The following is a 23,042-nucleotide window of genomic DNA, read 5'->3' as shown; positions in this document are numbered from 1 at the left end:
TTCCTGAATGCAGTTTGCGTAGGGTTGCCAGGTTTAGCAAATAAAAATACAGGTTGTCCTGTTAACTCTGAATTTCAGATAAACAACAAGTATTTTTTTTTAAAGTAGTTATGTATTCAGTATTTTATTTATTTATTTTTGGCTTCGTTTGGGTCTTCGTTTCTGTGCGAGGGCTTTCTCTAGTTGCAGCAAGCGGGAGCCACTCTTCATCGCAGTGCGCGGGCCTCTCACTGTCGCGGCCTCTCTTGTTGCAGAGCACAGGCTCCAGACGCGCAGGCTCAGTAGTTGTGGCTTATGGGCCTAGTTGCTCTGCGGCATGTGGGATCTTCCAAGACCAGGGCTCGAACCCGTGTCCCCTGCATTTGCAGGCAGATTCTCAACCACTGCACCACCAGGGAAGTCCACAACAAATAATTTTTAAGTATAATTATGTGCATGCAGTATTTGGAACATACTAAAAAACCATTGTTTATCTGAAATTCAGTTTTAATGGGGCCTCCTGTATTTTCTCTGGCAACCCTGAGTTTGGGCCCACAGAAGCGTTTTAAGCAGGGAATGACGTGGTCGGATTTACATTTTGTGAAGCTCCCGGGATTTGTGGGGAAACACGCTGGAGGGAGACCAGGAAGCGGGTGGGGAGGATGAGGCTCCTGCCTTGTCCAGGCCAGAGAAGCAGAGGCCAGGGAACAGAGCATCTTATCATGTCACCTGCCTCCTCCACTGAGTGGGTGGCCTTGGGTAAATCCCTCAGTGGATGGAGTCTCAGGCCGGTGACTGCAGACCAGGTCAGACCCCGGCTCTGCAGCATGAGCCTCTGGGCTGGTCTGCTCCCTCTGGGGCCCTCAGCATCCTCCTCTGTCAAATGAGGGGTTCAATCAGAAGAGATGGTCCAAAAGGGCCCTTCTGTTCCTGCCATCTTGGGCTCTCTGTCCATCCTCTGTCTGATGCCTCTCTGGGGTGGTGCCCCACCATGGTGACAAGTCCAAACCTTGCTCCTTCTTCCCTTCCAACATCACTTCAGCCGATGAATGCAAGAAACACCCACACACCTGGTTTGGGAGAAGGCACTCCAGAATCTGCTGAGGTTCTACTGTGTGATGAGCTGGGTCCTTTACATCATTCGTTCATGTTAATTCTCACAAAAGCGTCTCAGGGAGGGTATCATTATGCCCATTGCACAGATCAGAGAACTGAGAGCTCAGTGGTGCAGCTGCTGCCCAGGTCACACAGCTGCGTAGTGCAAACCTGGGGTGGAGTCCAGGTCTGGCCGGCGCCAGGGCTCTGTCCTCCACTGTCTCCAGGAAACGTCCCCGGGAGTCCCTAATCCCCCACATAGTTATCACCAGGGCTCAGTCAGCAGTCTCCTTGTCCCATGGCAGGCACGTGCTGCCCTGGCTCTTTCTGAGTTAAGCCAGGGGCTAAAACGCATTGGTGTAATGCTCATCTGCTGGGGGCTTTCCGGTTTAGGAAGCCCTTTCCCATCTGTGCCCTCCTCACGACCCTTTGGGGACTCTGCAGGCCCCTCAGCCCTTCTAGCCTGCCGCTCTGCCGCAGTGGAGTCTGCATTAAATATTAACGGAGCAGCTCCTGGCACCGCTGTGACGTCAATTACCAGGCTGCTTGATGAGGGCTGTGGCTGCCTTTCCAAAGTGAAGCAGTGCCTGGAATTCAGCTGGCTCAAATGGCGTCCCAGGGGGCTGGCTGTCGGACTCAGAGAAGATGCCGCTAATGTAAGGCGTGGCAGGAGTCCAGGAGTTTTCCTTCCATCTCCCCTGCTCCCTCGGGGCCCGGCTGGCATCCCGATGCTGGCACGATGCCTTTAGTCATTCGGCAAATATTTATTGAGCACCTGCTGTATGCCAAGCACAGTTCTAGGCTCTGGGGATACAGTCATGAGTGTGATAAGGTCCCTGCATCATGGGATTCCCCGTCTGGTGGAGGAGAGGGAGAAACAGTCTCAACGCAGAGGGGCAGACCCAGCACTGTGCGCCAGAGCAGGTGCCCGACCCAGCTTGTGGCCGAGGGATCCTTCCAGAGGAAGCTACGACTATGCTGAACCCAAAGAAGGAGCCTGAGTTAGGTCTGGAAAGAGAAGGGGTGAGTGTTTCAGGAAGAGGGAACAGGATCGGAGCTCAGACCCTGGTTCTACCCCTTCCCAGCCATTTATCTACAAGCTGGGTTTCCGCTGTACAGGGGTGTTATGAGGACCAAACGAAGCCATGGCGAGTGATGGCACAGGGCTTGATTCAGGACAAGAGCTCAGCGGTAGCTGTTATGAAAATAGCTCTGTGCCTTCACAGAATTCCTCACCGTGCCATGGAGGCTTACTCTGATTTGGCGAGATGAGAAACTGAGGCTCAGAGGGGTGACATCACAAAGCCCTGGGTAATATTGTGGATCAGACCCCAGGCTGGACACACAATCCCAGGCTCTGACGCGGGCTTTTTGACATTCTCTGGCCATAGGCAACCCAAGCAGTGGCCTCAGCTCAGCGAGACACAGAATATCACAAGAGATCTCAGTGTGAATTCCTCGGCCTTCAACACTCCCCATCTCGGCCTTCTTTGAGGTAAGGCTGCAGCTGTCCAAGGACAAGCCCAGGCCTTGGCTTTGGGATGGAGCCTGGGCATAGACCTTGTTCTGCTGCTAATCTACTGTGTGACTGTGAGTGAATTTTCTTCCTTCTCTGAGCCTCAGTTCCCCATAGTTAACACTAAAACCAGCTCTCATTGCCTGGGTCTCTGATCCTCCCAAAGAGCTGTGGCAGAGGAATTATTTTTAATTCCATATTGAAGATGAGGAACCAGGCCACATACAAGTGGGGGCTGGATTTGAAGCCAGGCCCATCTGCTGGCAGAGCTGACTAATGGCCCATCATGCAGTGCTGTCTCTCAGAGAAAGAAAGCCAGCCTGAGCTGTCTCCAAGATCCTTAGTGTGAGTCTGTGATTCTGTGAGTTCCATGCTGCCCCCAGGCCTTCAGGGCCCAGTGGTTTCACAGGGAGGGCATTTCAGCTTGGGCTGATTCTCCAACTGTCCCATATAAAGGAGGTAACAGGGGACTTCCCTGGTGGCGCAGTGGTTAAGAATCCGCCTGCCAATGCAGGGCACATGGGTTTGAGCCCTGGTCCCGGAAGATCCCACATGCCGCAGAGCAACTAAGCCCGTGCGCCAGAACTACTGAGCCTGCGCTCTCAAGCCACAACTACTGAACCCACGTGCCACAACTACTGAAGCCTGCACGCCTAGAGCTCGTGCTCCACAACAAAGACAAGCCACTGCAATAAGAAGCCCGCACACCGCAACGAAGAGTAGCCCCCGCTCGCTGCAGCTAGAGAAAGCCCGTGCGCAGCAACGAAGACCCAACGCAGCCAAAAATGAATGAATGAATGAATGAATTGATTAATTAAATAAAGGCAGTAACAGCACTGTCACAGGCTTCTGGCAGGCAGCACCCACTCTCTCCCTCATCCACAACCTCTTTCCTCCTGGCATCAGCCCCGGGGGTGGGAGGTTCAACGTGAGCGACAGGCCCACTTTACGGATGAGGAAACTGAAGCTCAGAGAGGTGCAGTGACTTGCCCAGGCTATCCCAGCTACTGCAGAAGAGCTGGGATTTGAGGCCGCGTCTGGCAACTCCAGATCTTATACTCCAAGTAACTGCAAGGTGGCCAAATTCATCCGGGAGACTTCCTCCTCCTCCTCCTCTCAGCCCCCTCCTAGCCCCTGCAATCTTGCCTCCCACCCCCTGGCTCTCTCCCCGGTCTTATCTTCCACGAGGCTGCCAGTCAGTTAGCTATCAGCCAATTTAAAGCGTTTCCCTCCTGGAAGGCCTTGGACACTCACAAAGAGGGCTCTTGTGGTGGCATTTCTGCAATAGGCACAAGGTGTGATCAGATTCGATTCAGCACTCATGAAGAGGGGCACCCCAGGGCCTCAGATGATGAATGAAACACAGGCCCTGTCCTCCAGTGTTTACATTTTACGAGGGAAATGCCAACTTCCTTATGAAGTGGGAAGCAGGTGGTATAAGTGACAAAGAGTGACTCTGCCCCTATTAGCTCCAAGACCTTGGGTAAGAGAGCTTCCTTTTCGCCATCTGCTTAAATGGGTACAAGAGGAATTCCCCACCTCACAATTGTCATGAGGATTAAATGAGATCGTGGATTAGATGAAATTGCATAGCACAGGGCTTGATGCCTAGTAGCTGGCCAGGAAACACCAATCCTACCAAAAGAAGTCCATGCAGGTGGTGGATTCCAGAGTCACAGTGGGAGTGAGCAGAAGGAGAGAGTGCTTCTTGGTGGAGACCTGGGAAAGCTCCTTAGAGGAGGTAAGATTTCAGCTGGGTATTAAAGACTTAGAGGAAGAGGTAGAAGAATGGGAAGGTTGGTAGAAACTTGTGGGCAGGCTCTGTGAGCCCGGTGGTCCTAGGATGTCCAACAAGTAGGTGTTGAGCTTGGAAAGGTGGGCCAGGGCCAGGCCATGAAGGGCCAGGTGGAGGAGCTTGTATCTTTTAAGGGGAAAAGCGTGTCCTTCCTACCTATGACCCCAGCGGCAGCTCAGGGCTATTTGCAGAGACCAGCCCCCTGGAGTCAGCCTTCTCCTCTGGCTTTGGTGCCGCCAGATCCCTTTGTCTCCTGAGTCAGGGCCAGCCCACCACTGTTGTCTGGAAGAAGACAGAAGGCTGTAGAAATCTGCTTGCCTCCTACTAACATACTGGGGAGGAAAAGCTGTTTTGTAGCATAGTTGCCTGGCAGGGAACCTTGGTGGAAACTCAGCAAACCTCACCCTCACTTCCAAGGTTATGATTTAAGCAGCAGTTGATGACAGCTGTTGATGTGTGCAGCTCAAAGACTGAGAGAACGTTTTCAGGTGCTCAGAAGGTCGGGGTGGGCATGGAAAGAATGGTGATGGTGGAGTGGGTCTGGATCCGGGTTCCTGCTCCCTGCTCTCTGCATTGCAGTTGGGCAAGATACTTAACCTCCCTGGGCCTCAGCTTCCACATCTGTAAAGTCGGAACGATAACACCGACATTTCCTTGACCAAGTGGGAGTGTGCTGGCCACCCGCTGCCTGTGGCCTGCTGTGGAGTAGGTTCTGCTACTTTCCTCCACTCCTTGTATGGATGTGGTCCAGACACTGGGCCTGTGAGGCATCCCTGCTTCACCCTCTTGAGCTGCCATGTCATTTGCTGAACTTCCAGTGGTGACATACCCTAGAACTTCAGAGCTGGAAAAAAGACAGAACTCTGCCATCCAAGCCAGTGTAGTCTCCCATTTCACAGACAGGAAATCCAAGGCTCAGAGACTGGAAGTCACTGCACTCCAGGCTCTGACCTCCAGCTTTCCCTGGACCACCACAGCCCCTCCCACCTGGGGCGACCTAGTGAGAACCACACAGAAGCTTGAGGCAATTATCCAGATGGTTCCAGCCAAAGGATCTAGAAAATTCTGGCTAAGAAACACAAGTTCCTTGACCATCTGCCGAACTGAAGCAAAAGCCTTTTTCACCCTCATTTTAACTGCGATTCCATAGGCAACAGCTTCACTTTCTCCCCCAGAGCTGAGCTCCTTTGAACAAACTTGTGTGTGTGTGTGGTGGGGGGGTGGTGCTGAGAACGGGGCTCTGAGCTCTGCCAGCTCACAGATTGCAGCTACCAGGACATTTTCACACTTCTTAATGCCAAAAGCTGCCATGGAAGCCGATCTGCTCCCAAAGCGGGCTTTCAAAGAGTGGCGGGAGGCTCTGGCTGATCCTAAAATCTGTGCACTCAGGCTGATCTTAGACACAGGGGGTGGAAGTTGGTATCAGTGAAAGGACACTGGGGCCCAGGCAGTTGGCAGAGAGTGGCCATGAGTGGGAGGCCGCGGGTGACCGCCTTGACCACTGAGTAAGCACCTGACTGTTCTAGGTCTCCCTTTCCATATGATGGGGTTAACAGCCTCTTTCCCAGAGTTGTGAGGATTTGGGGAGCTGGTACAGGCGGGTCAAGTGTTTACCCCCAAGCCAGTCAGACAGCCAGCAATTAACAGCAAGAGCTGCTGCTCCTGGTGGTGGTGCTATCATCACTGGCTTGGGATCAGCTGGCTCACCCGGGCAGCAGGAGGTCTGCATTTGGGGGGGGGGAGGGGAAAGAAAATTCTATCTGGGTGACACGAACCTGTGGGTGGGTGGCCCCTCCGTCTCAAGCCGGTAACCATGCTGACAGTGTGAACGCCATCTCTCCAGAACAATACCAGGGCTTCTTTGTAACACGTCCCTTGGCACCCAGACTTCGCAGGGAGCTCAGAGTGTCCCAGGACACCCAAGGAAAAAAGCAGGACGTGCCTTTTCTGGGTCACCTATTCACGGGGCTCTGGCAGAGGGCTCTGGCAATGCTTTGGAAATCCAGTCCTGCGTGAGAAGCAGTCATTACCACTGGCTCAGGGTGGGGTGCAGCAAGGAAATTTCTACAGTTGTGATGGCTGGTGCAGGCAGGGTGTGAATGTGCTCTTGCCGAACCCCAACCCTAAGAAACAGGATGGTCAGTCCCATTTAAAAGGGGTTTCCTGGGGGTGGGGTGCGATGAATTGGGCGATGGGGACTGACATGTATACACTGATGTGTATAAAATTGATGACTAATAAGAATGTGCTAAGGACTTCCCTGATGGCACAGTGGTTAAGAATCCACCTGCCAATGCAGGGGACACGGGTTCGAGACCTGGTCAGGGAAGATCCCACATGCTGCGGAGCAACTAGGCCTGTGCGCCACAACTACTGAGCCCGCGTGCCTAGAGCCTCTGCTCCACAACAAGAGAAGCCACCACAATGAGCAGCCTGCGCACCACAAAAAAGACCCAACACAGCCAAAAATAAATAAATAAATAAAATTAAAAAAAAAAAAGAAGAACCTGCTGTATAAAAAAATAAATTAAATTCAAAAATAAAAGGGGCTTCCCCAAGGGTACTCAGCTGGTAACCGGCAGAGCAGGATTTAGACCTGAGTTCAGATCCTCTTCCCCATCACATCACACACATGTCCTTGGATAGCTGGGGGGAGAGTGTTGCTCTGTTCCCTGAGTGAGACCCTGCCAGGTAAAGATGCAGCGGACTTGGCCCCTGCTCTGGGTACCTGCTCGGAGCTCTGGGGGCCACACAGTGTGTCTGACCTTGATCATCAGCCCCCTTGCCTTGGTTCAGAGGCCCTCTTGGAAATTGTTCAAAAGCTACATTGCTTGATAGGACTTAGACCCCTGGGAGTAGGTGACCTATCCAAGGTGGTCATCCTGGCTTTATTTACAAGACTTTGGGGAGTGGGCAGCTCTCTCCCAAGGGTGAAGGAGATGGATGCTGATAAGTGTATAAGCTACAAGAGGGAGGCTTGTGTGTGCTTTTTACAATCTGAATGATCCCCAAAGGGGAGTCACACCTTGACCCCTTGTCAGCTCACACCTCACGACATCGTGGGGCCATCAGGCCTAGGAGTCTGACAGAACTGAGCTTGAATCCTGGCTCTGCTGATTACCAGCTGTGTGATTTTACTCAAGACATGGAACATCTTCAAGCCAGTTTCCTCATCTGTAAGATGGGAATGGAAATCCTACCTACCTTACAGGGGTATCTTGAGGGAAAAAATATGCCCATCTCTGCAAAGCACCTGGCCCAGTGCTGGCAACGTGGTAGATGTCCCCTTCCGTTCAAGAGTGGGCGTGGATAAGGTCGCTCAGGATAAGGCAGAGGGCCTGGGCAGAGCTCTGAGGAACCCCCGAATTTCCGGGTAGGCTGAGAAGACAAGCTCACACAGGAGACAGAAGAGGAGTGGCTGGAGCAGCAGAGGGGAGCCAGGAGAGTGCAAGGCCATGAAAGCTAAGAGGAGAGCCTGTCAAGGAGGGGCGAGCAGTTGTGCCAAGTGCAGCCAAGAGGGCCAGGAAAGAGAGGACTGTGCAGCGACCTTGGATTGGTGGCCATAGCAAGGGCCATCTAGATGGAGGAGTGGGGGTAGAGCCAGAGCACAGGGGGGGGGGGGGGGGGGGGGGGGGGGGTGGTGAGGAGGTGGAGACAGTGAAGTTTGGTGAGAAAGAAAGCAAAGCTTTATGGGCGAACCAAAGTTGTCCCCCATTTGACATTTATGAATGTCAAAATCAGTTATTTAGAATGCTCCAGTCCATCTGATTTTTACTGTTTTGAAATCAATCTCAGTCCAACATGATAAGAAGTTAGAAGGGCTCTAACCCCTCTAAGGGCTGGAAGGAACTGTGGAGGTCCCCCCAGTGCTGGCCCTCCTCCACCTCTCACAGGAATCTGTCCTCATCAGGCCCACGGTGGATGATAAGTTATTATCTACCACACTCTTTAACGATATTCACCAGGGGAAAGATCAGCCTGGTTTGTTAACCTCGATTCCATTTGTAGTTAGCAAAGGCGAATCCTCAAAGCATGGAGAAGCCTGGGGTGGGGGTTTCCTCCCAAACGCTGTGTCATGGGTACTGAGGTCCTCACTGTAGCATCACAGCAGGTAGAAGGCAGCCCAGGAAGCAGGAGACCTAGTATGAAGGTCCCAGCTCTGCTGGCTGTGCAAACTGGGGTCAGCCTCTCCTCCCCCTGATACCTCACTCTCCCCTTATGTAGGATAAGGGGTTGGACCGTGGTGAGTCTAAGGGTCCTGCCAGCTCTGACATTCCAGGCTTTCTCCTATTCTACAGTGATTTAAACAGTCCTTCAAGTCCAGTGCTCCAGACGGTGAAACTGAGGTCCAGAAAAGGCCCATTCTCCAGTCCCTCCCTCTCCCTTCTAATGCATCTAACTCTGTGGAGCAAGATTCTGGGCCTGAAATATGGCTTCCATGCCTCTGGTGGCTCCTGATTACTTAAGGATAAAGCCTTAAATCTTCAGCCTGGCACTGAAAACATTCCATGATCTTGTTCTATCCCACCTCATGTCCCACTGCCAGGCCTCTCTCCTCCCCATTTTGTTTCTATCCTCACTACCAAGCCCTCACCCTTGCTGGACCCCCCTCCCTAATACCTTTTCGCTGACTCTCACCTCCTTCAAGGTCCAGCTTACCTGCTCTTCGGTTTTTAGACCTCCACTTCTCAGAGGCAGGGGCTGTATCTTAGTTATTCTGTGGCTACTCCTTCCCCTAGTGCTGAGCATGCAGTAGGTGCTCAATAAAATGCTCAGAGACCATAAGGCCCCTTCACCTGCACTCTCCTTGGCATGTTGTACTAAGTCTGGCCATGCTTTAGTGATTGGGATTTTCCTCCCTTGTCCGGGACCCAGACCAGCGCCTGGCACCAGGGGTCCTCAGCATGGAACGCCAGGACTGGGCTCAGTGACCAGCTGGTCCACTCTCCTCTTTGCCACAGGAGGAACCTGCCACCACTTACAGGCTGTGTAACGTTGAGCAAGTCACTAGTCTGGTTTTGACAGACGGGGAGGCCAGCAGGGCCCACCAGGGGTGGAGGGCTGTGAGCATTATATAGGATCATACCTGGAAAGGCCTAGCACCGGCCCATCTCCTAGCAAGTGTGTGGTGACTCTTAGCCGTCCCAGCGGGGCCACTCAGTCTCTCCTCCCGTGGAGGGCACAGTCTGCACAAGGCCACTTCCCAGGAAGGGGACGCAGTGAGTGAAAGTACCTGGGGCTGCCCCCAAAGGCCGGACCTGATCCTGCCCGGCCAGTGTTGACCGAAGCTCAGGGTGTGGCCCCTAGAAACCCATCGGCCAGGCTGGGCGGGGGCGGGTCCGGGGCACGTCCGTCCCTCCAGCACGCGGCCTCCTGGCTTCCCCAAGCACTAGGTTTATTTGCTTTGGGGGCCCTTCTCAAGCCAGACCTCTAACCTGGACTCAGAGACGCCTTTCCGGGTGGGGTCGTGACAGTGCGCAGACTGCACGGCTGCCATCACCGAGGCCCCCACCCCCACCCCCGCTCCGCCGTCCCAACCCCAGCCCTGCCCTCTCCCACCTCCACCTCTGCGGCGGTAAAATGCAGCACTCGCTAGGCGCCTGCGCGGCTCTGGGGCGGGGCGGTGGCCTCAGCTATTTATAGAAGGTGACGTCACCTTGAAATAGACCGTTAGGGCTGGCCCGCCCTTCCCCCCCCCCACTCGCGCAGCACCGCGCCGCCCGGCCCGGCCGCTCCCACTGCGCAGGCGTCCTCTCGTCCTCCCATCCCCCCGCGCGGCCGCCTGTCCTCCCTAGGCGGCGTCCGCGGCGCGAGCCACAGCGCGCGGGGCGAGCCAGCGAGAGGGCGAGCGGCGCTACCTGCTGCCTGCAGCCTGGGCCGGCCGGCGAGCCAGTGCGCGTGCGCGGCGGCGGCCTCCCCTGCGACCGGAGAAGACGAGCGGGCGAGCTAGCGGAGCGGGGCGCGAGGCGAGGCAGGGCTCAGCGACATGGGGGACCGCGAGCAGCTCCTTCAGCGGGCGCGGCTGGCCGAGCAGGCGGAGCGCTACGACGACATGGCCTCCGCCATGAAGGCGGTGAGCGCGCCGGGAGCCCGGGCGGCCGGCCGGGGGCCCGGCGCAGGGGAGGGGTGGGCAGCCGGGCGGCGGCCCCCTCTGGGCCAGGGGCAACCCCGCCGCCCCACTGGGCGCGGCCGCCCGCTCTCAGCCTGCTTTTCCCGCGCCCGCCGCGCGCCCCGCCATTTCCTGCGGCCGGGCCTGGGGGGTGTCCAGGGAGGGGGCGCGGCGGGGACCCCGGGGGTGGGCGGGGGTCGCGGCATCCCAGCTCGGAGCCGCGGGTGGGGGAGGGTGCTCGAGGGAGGGTGAGGGAGCCGCATTTCTCCTCCTGGACCGTTCTGCCAGGCTGGGTCACCCCTTCTCGCCTTCCTCCACACACCCCAACTTGTAATAAAGAATCACCTAGTGAGTGGCGCCCTGTCTCTCCTGGTTTCCTCTGCCACGACCTGAACTCGGTGTAATGTCGATCCGCTTTTGCTCTGATCGCCGGCATCGTTCTGGTTCCATTCTCCCGCGCCCGGGGTCCGCTTTGTGTGCGGAGACCCCCCATCCTGAAGTCCGACGAGGACGCGGGCGGGAGCGCGGCGGGCCTGGGGCCCCCTCCCAGGTTGGATGTTGCGCCCATCTGCCCGGAGACTAAAACGGGTCCTGACGCCTGGGGGAGGCGAGCCCTTGTGCCTTTGCCTTCCCGAGACCCCTGGAGACTCGTCTGCAGCTCCATTTCCGGGGAAGGAGTCGCGGCCGGCCACACCCTGGCCAATGCGGTGGATTAGATACCACCTGCGTGTCTGAGACCTAGAGTTCCGGTGACCCTCCCACTGTCCCTGTCTCCTCACAGTAGTTCACGTTTTCTTTTAATAAACATTACTTATCTCTGCGTCAAGGTCACAGAGGGGTAGAGCCACAGCTGCGGCCGCCAACGTGCCATGTTCACCCAGTGCACAACCTCCTGAGACGTGGGAGGATCCGCCGGGGCCCCACCCTAGACCTACAGACTCAGAAACTCGCAGGGGTGGGACTCATATCTGCACTTGAACCAGCCCTCATGGCAAGTGCTATTGGGTTTAAGTTCAAGAATTACTGCCCTGGGTTATATAGCTCATTTGCCCTTCTTAGGGCCTTGGGAGGGGATTTCCTAAAGAAAAAACTACAAATATCGAGGCTCTGTAAAATTTCAGAGTCATGTGAAAAATTCCTTTTAAAGCTTTTGATATTAATATATGAAACATGTTGTTGAGGTCCGTGTTTAGGATTATCCAGGTAAGAAGTGTTATCTTTTCCATGTCGTTCACGTCACACGTTGAACCAGGTGTTTGGAAACCACCACCACCCATTTGTTGATTCATTGGTGATGCGGAGTTGATCATGGTGTTGTGGGCCAGGTAGGAGCTTTTCATCCAGACCAGGGACGATTTAGGTTTGGGACCTGAAGTCTGTGTAATTCTGGGGGTCTTATAAGAAAAAAAAAGTAGGGTATATGAGTTTAGCAAATTCCACAGAAACAGGACTGACTGAGTGCATTTCCTTGGAAGGGGTCCTGAGCTTAATCTTCTTTGGGATAAAGCCACTTCTGTCCACACAGCAAGCGACACTTAAGTGCGCCTCTTCTCCCCAGTCACCGAGTGGAACTGGGATTGTGCGGTTGAGGCCGCTTTCTGGACATTTTAGCGAGGCCCTCGCCTATCCTGCAAGTGGCACTTTGAAGGCCGCAGTTTTAGGAGCCTTTTGGGGAATAAAGAAGGGATGGGTCTGGAAGCAAAGTGAATTGAGGCTAAGGGAAAATGACTAGAATGTAGTTCTGGAGCTATAGGAAACCCGAGGCAACTTGCAATTGGAAGTAAGGAAAGAATACAGAGATGTAACCGAATGGAATACAGTTTGTGGAGAGAAAATAATTGGTTTTCTGGTCTTCGAAAGCAGGCTTGAAAGATGCTTTCCTGCAGCTACCTACTTGTGTACACAGATTTTCTCTGAGACATTAAGGTAGGATTTTGCAAACTAATGGACCCTTTCATGTATTGGGAATATGTAATATCTGTATCTGAGATGATTGATGGGTTGGATAGGCCATTGAAAATTCAGTGCATACTCTAATTATGTCATTTCAGAATTGTGATAAACATTCCCTCAAGGTAACTCCTATTAAAAAATAAGAACTTTTTTGGTCAGTATGCCTGTTTCCTCTATTAAATAATTTTTTTTTGGTCATCTAAATTAATGGAATATATTAATTGGAAAGGACTTGGCAAGGGTCAGTGGAAAACTGTTTCTCATGTTTTACCTGTTAAGTTGATATTTGTATGTTAAATTCTTAATTTTATTGAGAAGACTCAGTCCCTATTTCATTAATATCATAGACCTAAAATATAGCTTTTGGAAAGAGTTGGAATTCTGATAACCCTCTGGGCTTGTGTGGGTTTTCTTCAGGGCAGGTAAGTAGGCTTCTCTACCGCACCTGAGTGAGGGGGTGTTCTGATGCCACCACTCTGTGACCTTGAAGCTCACATCTCTTGTCTTCTGGTCCTCTAAAGTGTGTAAGTTGTAATGTTCGTGTTACTATCAAGTGGGCTTTCAGCTTTCATTCTTCTAACTTGTTTTCTGTTTCCTTTATAATTTAAATGGTAGCTAATAATATTGCCTGCCTGTAATGATTGATGTTCCGTATGCTACCAGCGTCACCTGGAGGATGCTGTCAGTAAGGCTTTAAGAAATCACGCATGTTGGAAACAAAGGTATTGGCTCACATCAGTTGAGAACTGCAGTTCCCTGCCTTTCGTCCTAATTTGAAGAGGCAAGAAATGTTTTTGAAGTGAAGTAAAGACGTTTCTTCCAGCTCTCCCCCATCTCGTACCTTGTCCCTTAACTAGAAAGAAACACTGTGAAAGATTCTCGAACCCAAGTCCTTTCTAGACCAGGCTTGGAATGCCCTTATACAATTCATAACCTCTATAAAATGAGTACAGTACCATCTTATGAGAACTACGAGATAAACCCATAAAGTGGCATAAAAATACTTGTGCATAATACTAAGTGATTCTAAGGAAAGAGAGTAACTAACCAGATAGATTTCTAGTGAATATTCATGGACAGACATAATTCAGTCATGTCACTTATTGCCCTTGGTCATCTTTTATATTAAAACATAGGGGCAATCATGAAGTTTTAAAATGTCAAAATTGTTTGGGATGGCATGGTGTGTTTTAACATTGATTACAAAGTTGACAAAGGACGGGGAGAAATATGTCTGAAGGACTTGAAGAATATCTGTAGCAATCTTAAGTGCAGGCAACAAAGCTGCAGCTTAAGGAAATGGGTCGGAGGGGAAGAGGTCCAACCAGTGGCCAGAGGCTGTTATTCCAACAGCTGTGAGATCCTGGGAAGTGGGGAAGTGAGCAGGTGGTATGTAAAAGGAGAGCACAGCTGAGTGGCCCAGGGTGAGACCTAACCCGTGTTGCAGTTATTGAAACTAGGGATGATTTTGAGGTGTACCAGAATTGTGGTTAGTGTGACATCTTAAAGCCACATTGGTAGGACCGTTTGAAATCTATGTAAAATAGCAAGTCGTGTTTCCCATGTAAGTATCGCTTTGTCACGTATTGACTGAGGAAGGAAGAAGTCTCTGCATTATTCTTGCAATATCCTCAGTTAAAAGACACTTCAGTTGGTGAACAGTTCACATAGCTTTGCTGCACTGACGTGGGAGTTGTCCCCATCTGGATTTGGGGTTGCTGCATTATCCCCGGAAGAGCTCCCACAGTCAAGGACCTCACTACTCCCTTAAGGAAACCAAAAATGTATTTTCTCATCATTGTCTGGAATTTAATATTAGTGGTAGACTGCAGTGTCACACTTTTCCAGAAAAACGGTTTGGGAGGGGATACCCCAGATGTGTTTTCCATGTTACAATTCATCAAGTTTATGAAATTTATCGTTTTACCTATTAGGCAGTTAGTAAATGGTAGCTTTTATTCCATGTGTACATTTTCATTTAATCTTGCGAACAACTCTGGATGGATCCTGTTATTAACTCCATTTTACAAATGAGATTTGAAGAGATTAATTTTCTCAAGGTTGAGTTGTAAAGGGAAGATTTGAACTCTCAAATTTAGAGCTATCACTTTAACCACTGTGACAATGCCCCATGAGGCTAAGGAATCATTTCTTTCTAGTGTACTTTCTGGTCTATTAGCCATTGTCATCATTGGTGACTAAGTTCCAAGCCATTAACATAAGTGGGCTTACTGAACAAATAATTCCCTCTATTAGATGTAAGTCATTTTTGCCAAGTTTGATTAAAAACAGAATCTACCACTTACGGTTCTTAGCTGCAGCAGGGGAGCATGAAAGGCAGACTCATCTGGATTGTGCTGTTCTCTTGAAGACCAGTTTTTTTGCTTAAGAAGCAAAGTATTAATTGAATTTGAGTTCTTGCTATGAATTGAGAAGTGCAAGACTATGTTACATTATAGTTGTGGTGTTTTAGGAAATTGTTTTTCCATATTGCTTTTAGTATATTTTGTAAGCCTAGAGGCCCCCAAATTCCAGTGTCTAGGTTGTTGGTGAGATGCTCCCAGGTGTCCAGGTTGAGGCTGCCCCTCCCACTCCTCGCCGCAGTGGCATCCCCTCCTTGGTGGTGGGTGTTGGCACTTCCCTGTGATGGGAACTGGCACAGCTTCTGAAGCCTTCGGTCCTGGTGCCTCAGGGGCAGTAGGGTAGAGTGACGCTGTTCAGATGGGGTTATATATAATGCCTGCCAAGACCTGTGAAAATGTTTACTTATGTTCAGAGCAAGACAAAGGTGGTCTCTTAACGATACAAAGCGAGCTATTTTGACTAATGTTAAGCTTAGAGTGAATATTCATAACCTGAACTCACCTGCTCTGAGCTTGAAGCTGGCCCCTCTCCCAGCCTTGCAGAACTGCAGTCTCGCCCTGGTTTAGACAGAGGGCAGTCTTTCCAGGCTTGGGCAAGTGGTGACCAATGGCAGGTGCTTTGCCAGCTGGGGTACAGGCAGAATCCTCACTTTCGGGGCATTAACTTGGGGAACAGTCAGCCAAAAAAGCTTTCATCCCTCAAGCTCACTTTTCTTTTTTTTTTTTTTTAATATATACAGGGTTCTGCCAAAGAAGCTTAAAGATTTTATGATGTGGTTATGTTTACATAATTATTCATGAGGATTGTTTTTTTCTGTTATAAGCTCTTATATCAAAAGCAAGCTTGCTGGTAGCATGTGGGTGTGGGTAGCTATAAAGTTCGGGGTGGTGGCTGTGCTGTGTGTGTGTAGCTGTGAAGGATGAGAGCGCTGTTCAGGAGGAGTCGCATCAACCCCAACTTGAGCAGTGTGGCTTGGCAGCTCAGGGGTGATGTTTTTTTGTTTGCTCAGTGTTCCTTCTGAGGTTGGATGTTTCCCAGATTGAGAACTTTAAATTTTCCCAAATAGTCCGTGGGCTGTTTTTGGCAGTGGGTCTATTTTTACTCACAAACACATAGTTTATTGCCTTGTGAGTTAGTGGGAGGAGGCCCTTAGGGATTTTTGAGTAAGCCAGTGGTGTCATAGGAAGATAAATGAATTCGTAGTCGACCAGGTTGTTCGTGACTTTCAGAAATGCTGTGTAGTCCAGAGCAGAGAAAATGGGTGAAAGGAGTTGGTGCAGCCAAAGGCTGCGTGGTGAGGATGTACATGAGCAGAATGGCTGGCAGGGAGTCCAGTCCTCAAAGGAGATGAGAGGAGAGCCTTCCTGAATGGGAAGGGTCCATCAATTTAAGGTTTTCAGGAAGCCTGTAAGTAGGATTACCTGGGGTGGGGAGGTGGACAGGAGAACAAGACAGCAGAGTGGCTGCAAGCAGAGGTGGTGGAACCCCTTGCAGCTGATATAGCCACGTGAAGATATATGATGTCTGGGGTGGCCGCACTGGGCGCACCTGGTGTGCGACGGAAACGAGAGTGTTGAAACTGGAGTTGGAGTAGAAAGAAGGTTGAGAACCTTTGTCTGGGTCTCTTCTATCTCGAGAAATCCGTGTTTAGTCTTTGTTCCTTATTAGAAACCATTTGGAAACTTGTGATTGTTGAGATGCAGTAAATCATCTCCGTAGACTCCGCAGATGGCCATCCCGCTGGTTTAGTCTTAGGGTGGTTGGGACCCGTTCCTGCTTTCCTTTCCCTACACCGTTTGCTTCCCAGTGTCTGCGCCTCTTAGTGGGTGACGAGACTTCTCTTGAAGTCTCCTGGCTCCCGTATTTTGGAATTTGAAGTGTTGGGAACTCGTGCTAACTAACATTAGCGAAGGTTATTTGCAGTAAGTATCACCAGCCAAGACTGGCTGTAAATCTTGTTTTAATAGACCATCTGATTTTACTTCAGTCCGTAATTTTCCAATCTGGGGAAAACTCCCAATTTTCTTTAGTTATCCGATCAAGTAATAAAACTGTCTTCCTCCCATAAGTTTCCTTTTGTTAACCGAGCTGTAATCCAGGAGTATTAAAACACACTATATTTAAACGTATCCAGTTATTTCCTAGTTAGGCCCTGGCTGGGGTTCTGAGAACAATGCTTGTGTAGCCGTTAGTCACACTCAGCTGATGCCGATAGTGATTCATTCAGACTGGCAGGCCACCAGGTGATCGTTACATAAACACTGACACTCCTAGTCAATGATTTTTCTTGTGAAGGTGTCATAAATACTGTCCAGTAGCCTTTTTTGGCATTTTATTCCTGATGGAGCAGGGATCCTCGGATTCCTGGAACCTACAGATACACCCACATTTATGTTGATATTCAATAGTATTGACCTCAGGCCTTACCACACCTGTTATAGTTGCTCAGGAAAAATGGAATCCTAGGATTTCAGAGCTGAAGAAGTCCTTGGAGACTGTTTGGGCTAGTCCCCCTTATTTGACTTTTGATGCCCAGAAAAGCTGTGTTCTGTTGAATGTCACACAGCTAGCTCAGGCTAAACTGTAGATGTCTTAAGATTTTTTGTTTTTTTTGCGGTATGCGGGCCTCTCACTGTTGTGGCTTCTCCCGTTGCGGAGCACAGGCTGTGGATGCGCAGGCTCAGCGGCCATGGCTCACGGGCCCAGCCGCTCCGCGGCATGTGGGATCTTCCCGGACCGGGGCACGAACCCGTGTCCCCTGCATCGGCAGGTGAACTCTCAACCACTGCGCCACCAGGGAAGCCCTTAAGATTTTTTTTGAGTAATGATACCACCCCTTGTGCGAACACTGTGTGATATATAAATATTTCAGATATGCACTCAATTTTAATGATGTGCTCTGGGGACATACTATGAGGTGTCTTTGCAGTAGTCCAACAAAAGCAGCTTTACTGGTCGCAGGATGAAGTATATAGTGGCTCCTTATGGATGTCATTTGCATTTTAACATCAAGTGGCCTTAGTTGGATTTACTTATTGGAAGATCTGAGGAGCTTTTCAAATTCTTTTCTTGCCTCATGTTTTGTTTTACTGAATATTGGCCTAGAAAAGTGTCATGCTAAAGGATTCAAGCATTCTGAGATTTGTCTTAGTATTTGAGATGGAATTTTGATTTATAAGGGTTGCTTCCTTAAAAGGCCAAATTATCAGAAAAATATCTACAATGTCTCTTTATACTTTTAGTAAGCAAGTGTGTTTAAAGGCACTCCCTGAAGGAGAAAACTAGTGGGGTTACAGGTCTTGAGGGGAGCATGGATTGTGGATTAGTAGAGAGGAGGGGATTGCCCCAGACCAGCGTGGAGACCATTCCTGTCTTTGTGGGGAGGAATGAGGAGCCGGGCTTGCAGGCAGCCCTCCTGGGGAATGTCAGGGGCGGCTTGTAGCTGAAGACCACGCTGAAGGAGGAAGTGGGTTGGGTTGATTGACTAGGCAAAGAGGGAGAGGCCATCCCTGGCTAATGATTTGCAGCAGAAGAGTAGGGGTTCTGGGGACAGGGAAATGGGGAAGTTAGAAGAGGGAGCTGGTATTTTTATTTTGTCTGGGATTTGTTGAGGAGGGAGGTGGTGGTAGACAGTTGCGTGTTTCACTTTTAAGAACTTGGCACAAGTTTTCTAATTTTACACGTTTAATGATTACATTTGTTGCTTATGTTCTTGAACTACTAATTTTTCAAATAGACCTATCATCCTTTTTAATTCATTTTTTTTAAACTTCTGATTCTCTGCTGCTCAGTCTTCTTAATCCATGGTAAGCGTGTCTGTTTTATTATGTTGTTAATAAGTTTCTCCATCAGACTTGGCTGTTCCCTTCCATTGGAGCAAGTTCTGTCCTTATAGTTTGATTTAAGTAATGCCTTTTTGTTGAGTTTTGTGGTTTTCTAAGTGCTCTTCTTTTTTCTTTTTCTGTTTTTAAAATTAAAGACCTTTCCCAGTAGGTAACATAGTTGAGGAATCCCCCCATTTTATAGAAGATACAGGCCAATTTAGTGTGTTAGTGGCTTTGCTGGGGCCCAGAGTTTTCTGATTCTAAGTCTGTATTAATTTCCTAGGACCACCAAACAAAGCCACCACAAACTGGATGGCTTACAACAAGAGAAATGTATTTTATCACAGTTTGGAAGGCTAGAGTCTGAGATCAAGGTGTTGGCAGGGCTGTGCTCCCTCTGAAGGCTCTAGGGGAAAATCCTCCCTTGCCCCTCCTCGTTTCTGGTAGCTCCTGGTAATCCTTGTAATCCTTGGCCTTTGTAGACACATCACTCCAGTCTCTGCCTCCATCATCACATGGCAATGGCTTTCGTCTTCAGATCTCCCTTTTTCTTATAAGGACACCAGTCATTGGATATAGGATCCACCTTATGCAGTATGACCTCATCTTGACTTGATGACACCTGCAATGATCCTGTTTCCAGATAAGGTCACGTTGATGGGTACCAGGGGTTATGACTTCAACATGACTTTTTGGTGGCACAGCTCAGCACAGCAAAGTCCAGTGTTCCTTCTACTGATGACACAGCTGGCTTGCTTGCAGTTGGCATCATGAAGAATTTGAAATTTAACGTTTCCACTTAAAATAATTGGTGCTTCCATCCTTGATGGGCAGTCAGGGTTTCCTGTCAGGTAGGTCAGAGTAAAGCTTGCTGCTGAGTAGTTATGCCTCCTTTCAGCAGAGGCTGGGGACACCTTATTGTCACTAATGCATCTGTTTTGGGTTGGAGGAGGGCTGGGTTTACCAGTGGGTTCCACGTGTAACCAGAGTGAAACTCTGGCCACTAGATCTGTGTGGTGTTTGAGCTCATCTGGGAAACTCTTCTTTGTTAATAAGTGTTTGAGGGAGGTGTGATTGGTTCTTTCTAGAATAGAAAGCTGGAAGTGGACTTCCAGTCTGTGATAACCTTTGGATATTTGACAAAGGAATTGTATGATTTTACTGTGAGAATATCTTACGCAGAATAGCTGAGCCTCAGGGCTTTTCCCCACCACCTCCTTGTGCACCAGCACCTCACAACCTTCCATCAACATCTTTATCCCCACACCTCCGCCAAGGTGAAGGCGGCATCTTAGAAGGCCTAAATTATTATGACTTTTTCAGAGTCCTTATCACTAATATTTTGAGTTAATATCTATCTCTTCTGTTAGACTGCAGTCTCCCTTCAGATAGGATCCTTGTCCAGTTGGTTTTTCTTGAGTGGCTTGTCCGTAATCCTGTTTTTGAGGAGGGTTGTTGACTGGGTTGAAGGGAAGATCTCTCTCCAGGGTTTTCAGACTCGGGTCTCAGTGTTTATCTTTTGGGGATGTTGCAGGTGACCGAGCTCAACGAACCTCTCTCCAATGAAGACCGAAACCTCCTCTCTGTGGCCTACAAGAATGTGGTCGGTGCCCGGCGGTCTTCCTGGAGGGTCATCAGCAGCATCGAGCAGAAAACCACGGCTGACGGGAATGAGAAGAAGCTGGAGAAGGTTAAGGCTTACCGGGAGAAGATCGAGAAGGAGCTGGAAACAGTGTGCAATGACGTGCTGGCCCTGCTGGACAAGTTCCTCATCAAGAACTGCAATGACTTCCAGTATGAGAGCAAGGTCTTCTACCTGAAGATGAAGGGCGACTACTACCGCTACCTGGCAGAGGTGGCTTCTGGCGAGAAGAAAAACAGTGTGGTCGAAGCTTCAGAGGCAGCCTACAAGGAAGCCTTCGAAATCAGCAAGGAGCACATGCAGCCAACACACCCCATCCGGCTGGGCCTGGCCCTCAACTTCTCCGTGTTCTACTACGAGATCCAGAATGCGCCCGAGCAGGCCTGCCTCTTAGCCAAACAAGCCTTTGATGACGCCATAGCCGAGCTGGACACACTAAACGAGGATTCCTATAAGGACTCCACGCTCATCATGCAGCTGCTGCGAGACAACCTCACCCTCTGGACGAGCGACCAGCAGGACGAGGAAGCCGGAGAAGGCAACTGAGCGCCTCGGCCCACCCCCGCCCCGACCCCATCACCACCGGTCCTTCCTCACCACAGTCACTAAGTATCTAGTGCTAAACCTATCTGTATGGCAGCACAGCTACTCAGATCTGCTCTCTGCCCCCGGGAAGCAGTTCCAGATAAATTTATGGGCATTGCTGGACTGATGGTTGCTTTGAGCCCACAGGAGCTCCCGTTCTGAATTGTGCAGACAGGTGCATTCTGAAGGAGGCATTTTCCTATGCCTGCTGATCTAGGTGAAGTGCAGGCGAAAGCCTCGGGGAAGTTAGGAGAATTAACCACACAGGCTACAGTTGGTATTTAAATGGTCCACTTAAAACCAGCTGCTAGTGTTTTGTTAAAGCAGTACATCTGTGCATGCAAAAGTGAATTCACCCCTCCCACCTCTTTCTTAGCTAATGGAAAACTGTTAAGGGAAGCTGATATGAGAGACCACTTGCTCCTTTCCATCAGCTTAATAATAAACTTTAACGTGAGGTTTCAGTAGCGCCTTGTTTGCCTCTTTAAATTATGATGTGCACAAACCTTCTTTTCAATGCAATGCATCTAAAGTTTTGATACCTGTAACTTTTTTTTTTTTTGGTTGCGACTGTTTAAGAATCATGGATTTATTTTTTTGTAACTATTTGGCTATTGTCCTTGTGTATCCTGACAGCGCCATGTGTGTCAGCCCATGTCGATCAAGATGGGTAATTATGAAATGCCAGACTTCTAAATTAAATGTTTTGGAATTCAGTGGGTAAATAAATGCTGCTTTGGGGATATCATCTCTGTGTGTATGGTCTTTGTTTTTCCTGCTCTCAAGGAGCCCTATCACGGCTCACCGCTTGGAATCCTGGTTTGATCTCTCAAACCCTGAAGCATTTCTGGAATAGCGAGTCTTGGTGCCCCCTGATTCCATCACACATTTTGCAGTGTACACAAAAGACTCATGAATTTTAAATAGTTTTGTGTGAACCCAGCTAACAGCCTCTCTGATCCCCTCTTCTTGTTGCTGGTGCCTGTACGGGAGGGGCCGAGCAGACCCCAATGCCGTGTTCCATGGCACAGCCCCTCTGGAAGGGGTGTGTGTCTGACTTTGAGGGTGTAGCTCCACTCGGCCTACTGGAACATTGGTTGCTAGGTATCACCCAAATTCGGTACATGTTCTCAGTTTTTCTTAATATTCTTTTGCACTAGATGGAATAAAATGTTAATTAGGGATCCCTGAAATAAACTTTAGTGATCATTATTAAGAAAGCTTTGAGTATTCTTTAAAAAATAAGACAGCAGACCTCCCTCTGAGTTTAAGAAAGAGAATGGCCTGGCTTCTAGTGCACTTTCCCCATCTGCCTGCACCTCAGGCCGCTCCTGAGGCCCTGCATCACCAAGTGGACTCTTCCTTCCCCGGGTGATGTGGACTCCAGCCACTCACGATTTCTGTCCCCTCCAGCGTGGTGCTCGGGACCGGACATGCTTGTCGAGTGGATTGGTTCAGGTACACAAAGGCCCTAAACACCTTATTCTTGACTGAAGCTTGACACTAGACTGGTGGAGGTGGCCACGCCCAGCCTCTGTCCTTGAACCTACACTGTGGTGGAGCGTGGACATTTAACCTATTTTCTCATCCTGAAGTAGAGGGATGACCCACATGCTAATAAGTAGTCCTTAGGAAGCCTATTTCAAGTTGACCTAATTGCCAGCAAAAATCCTTACGGGTTTTGCTTCAATTAGCAGGTCAGGTATTTTAAAGCCATGAGCTTTATGTGCCTAAGGCATTTGGCTTTGATAAAAATTCGTAGACGTTGAAACTTCGTCCATTTGGAGTGCACTTCACAGAAAGGGCTTTAGAAAAAGCACTTAACGTTTTCATTTCACAACCATCTTGTGGAAAGTTTTGTCCCCACCTTACAGAGGAGGAAACTGAGGTGCAGAGGTGGTGGACCTCTGGAATCAGCTGGTGCCACAGGACGGCCTCTGCCCACGACCTTTAAATTCAGAGTCCTAACTGCCCTCTGGTAGGCTCCAGGCAGCCGACAACCTTTGAGGCTCAGGCCCCTCGTTTTTTAAGAGTAGGATTTGGAATATAAGATTTAATTCAACCCAAAGTACCATGTGCAAGGCATCCTCTTGGGTCTTGGAATGGGGTGTGGGGAAGTATGGGCACACAATTCCAGTCAGCCCTACAAGTGGTAAATGGGGTTCTTTGAGAGGACTTGA

General features: G+C 49.9%; 2 protein-coding genes across 3 annotated transcripts; one reads left to right on the top strand and one right to left on the bottom strand.

Moving 5' to 3' along the window:
- Nucleotides 1–385: 385 nt before the first annotated feature.
- Nucleotides 386–5,696, bottom strand: YWHAH-AS1 (YWHAH antisense RNA 1). The gene is given in 4 exon segments (XM_027125279.1): nt 386–1,790; nt 1,792–1,929; nt 1,932–2,131; nt 5,645–5,696. Coding segments are annotated over 4 exon segments (576 nt in total). The 3' UTR covers nt 386–1,604.
- Nucleotides 5,697–10,055: 4,359 nt separating this feature from the next.
- YWHAH (tyrosine 3-monooxygenase/tryptophan 5-monooxygenase activation protein eta) lies at nt 10,056–21,610 on the top strand. Of its 2 annotated transcripts, XM_027124192.1 has the most exons (3): nt 10,060–10,458; nt 11,322–11,485; nt 20,170–21,610. In XM_027124192.1, the coding sequence occupies exons 2-3, from the start codon at nt 11,483–11,485 to the stop codon at nt 20,821–20,823; spliced, it is 657 nt and encodes a 218-aa protein (XP_026979993.1). In that variant the 5' UTR covers nt 10,060–10,458; nt 11,322–11,482; the 3' UTR covers nt 20,824–21,610. The 2 variants fall into 2 exon arrangements, with proteins under 2 accessions (XP_026979992.1, XP_026979993.1); XM_027124191.1 differs by lacking the exon at nt 11,322–11,485 and having other exon boundaries at nt 10,056–10,458.
- Nucleotides 21,611–23,042: the final 1,432 nt, after the last annotated feature.

This window comes from Aethalodelphis obliquidens, unplaced genomic scaffold, assembly GCF_003676395.1.
Source record: "Aethalodelphis obliquidens isolate GAN/ISIS:26980383/991018 unplaced genomic scaffold, ASM367639v1 scaffold28, whole genome shotgun sequence".
Classification (NCBI taxonomy): Eukaryota; Metazoa; Chordata; class Mammalia; order Artiodactyla; family Delphinidae; genus Aethalodelphis; species Aethalodelphis obliquidens.
The sequence above is the reverse complement of the archived record's forward strand: the minus strand, read 5'-3'. Positions and strand labels throughout refer to the sequence as shown.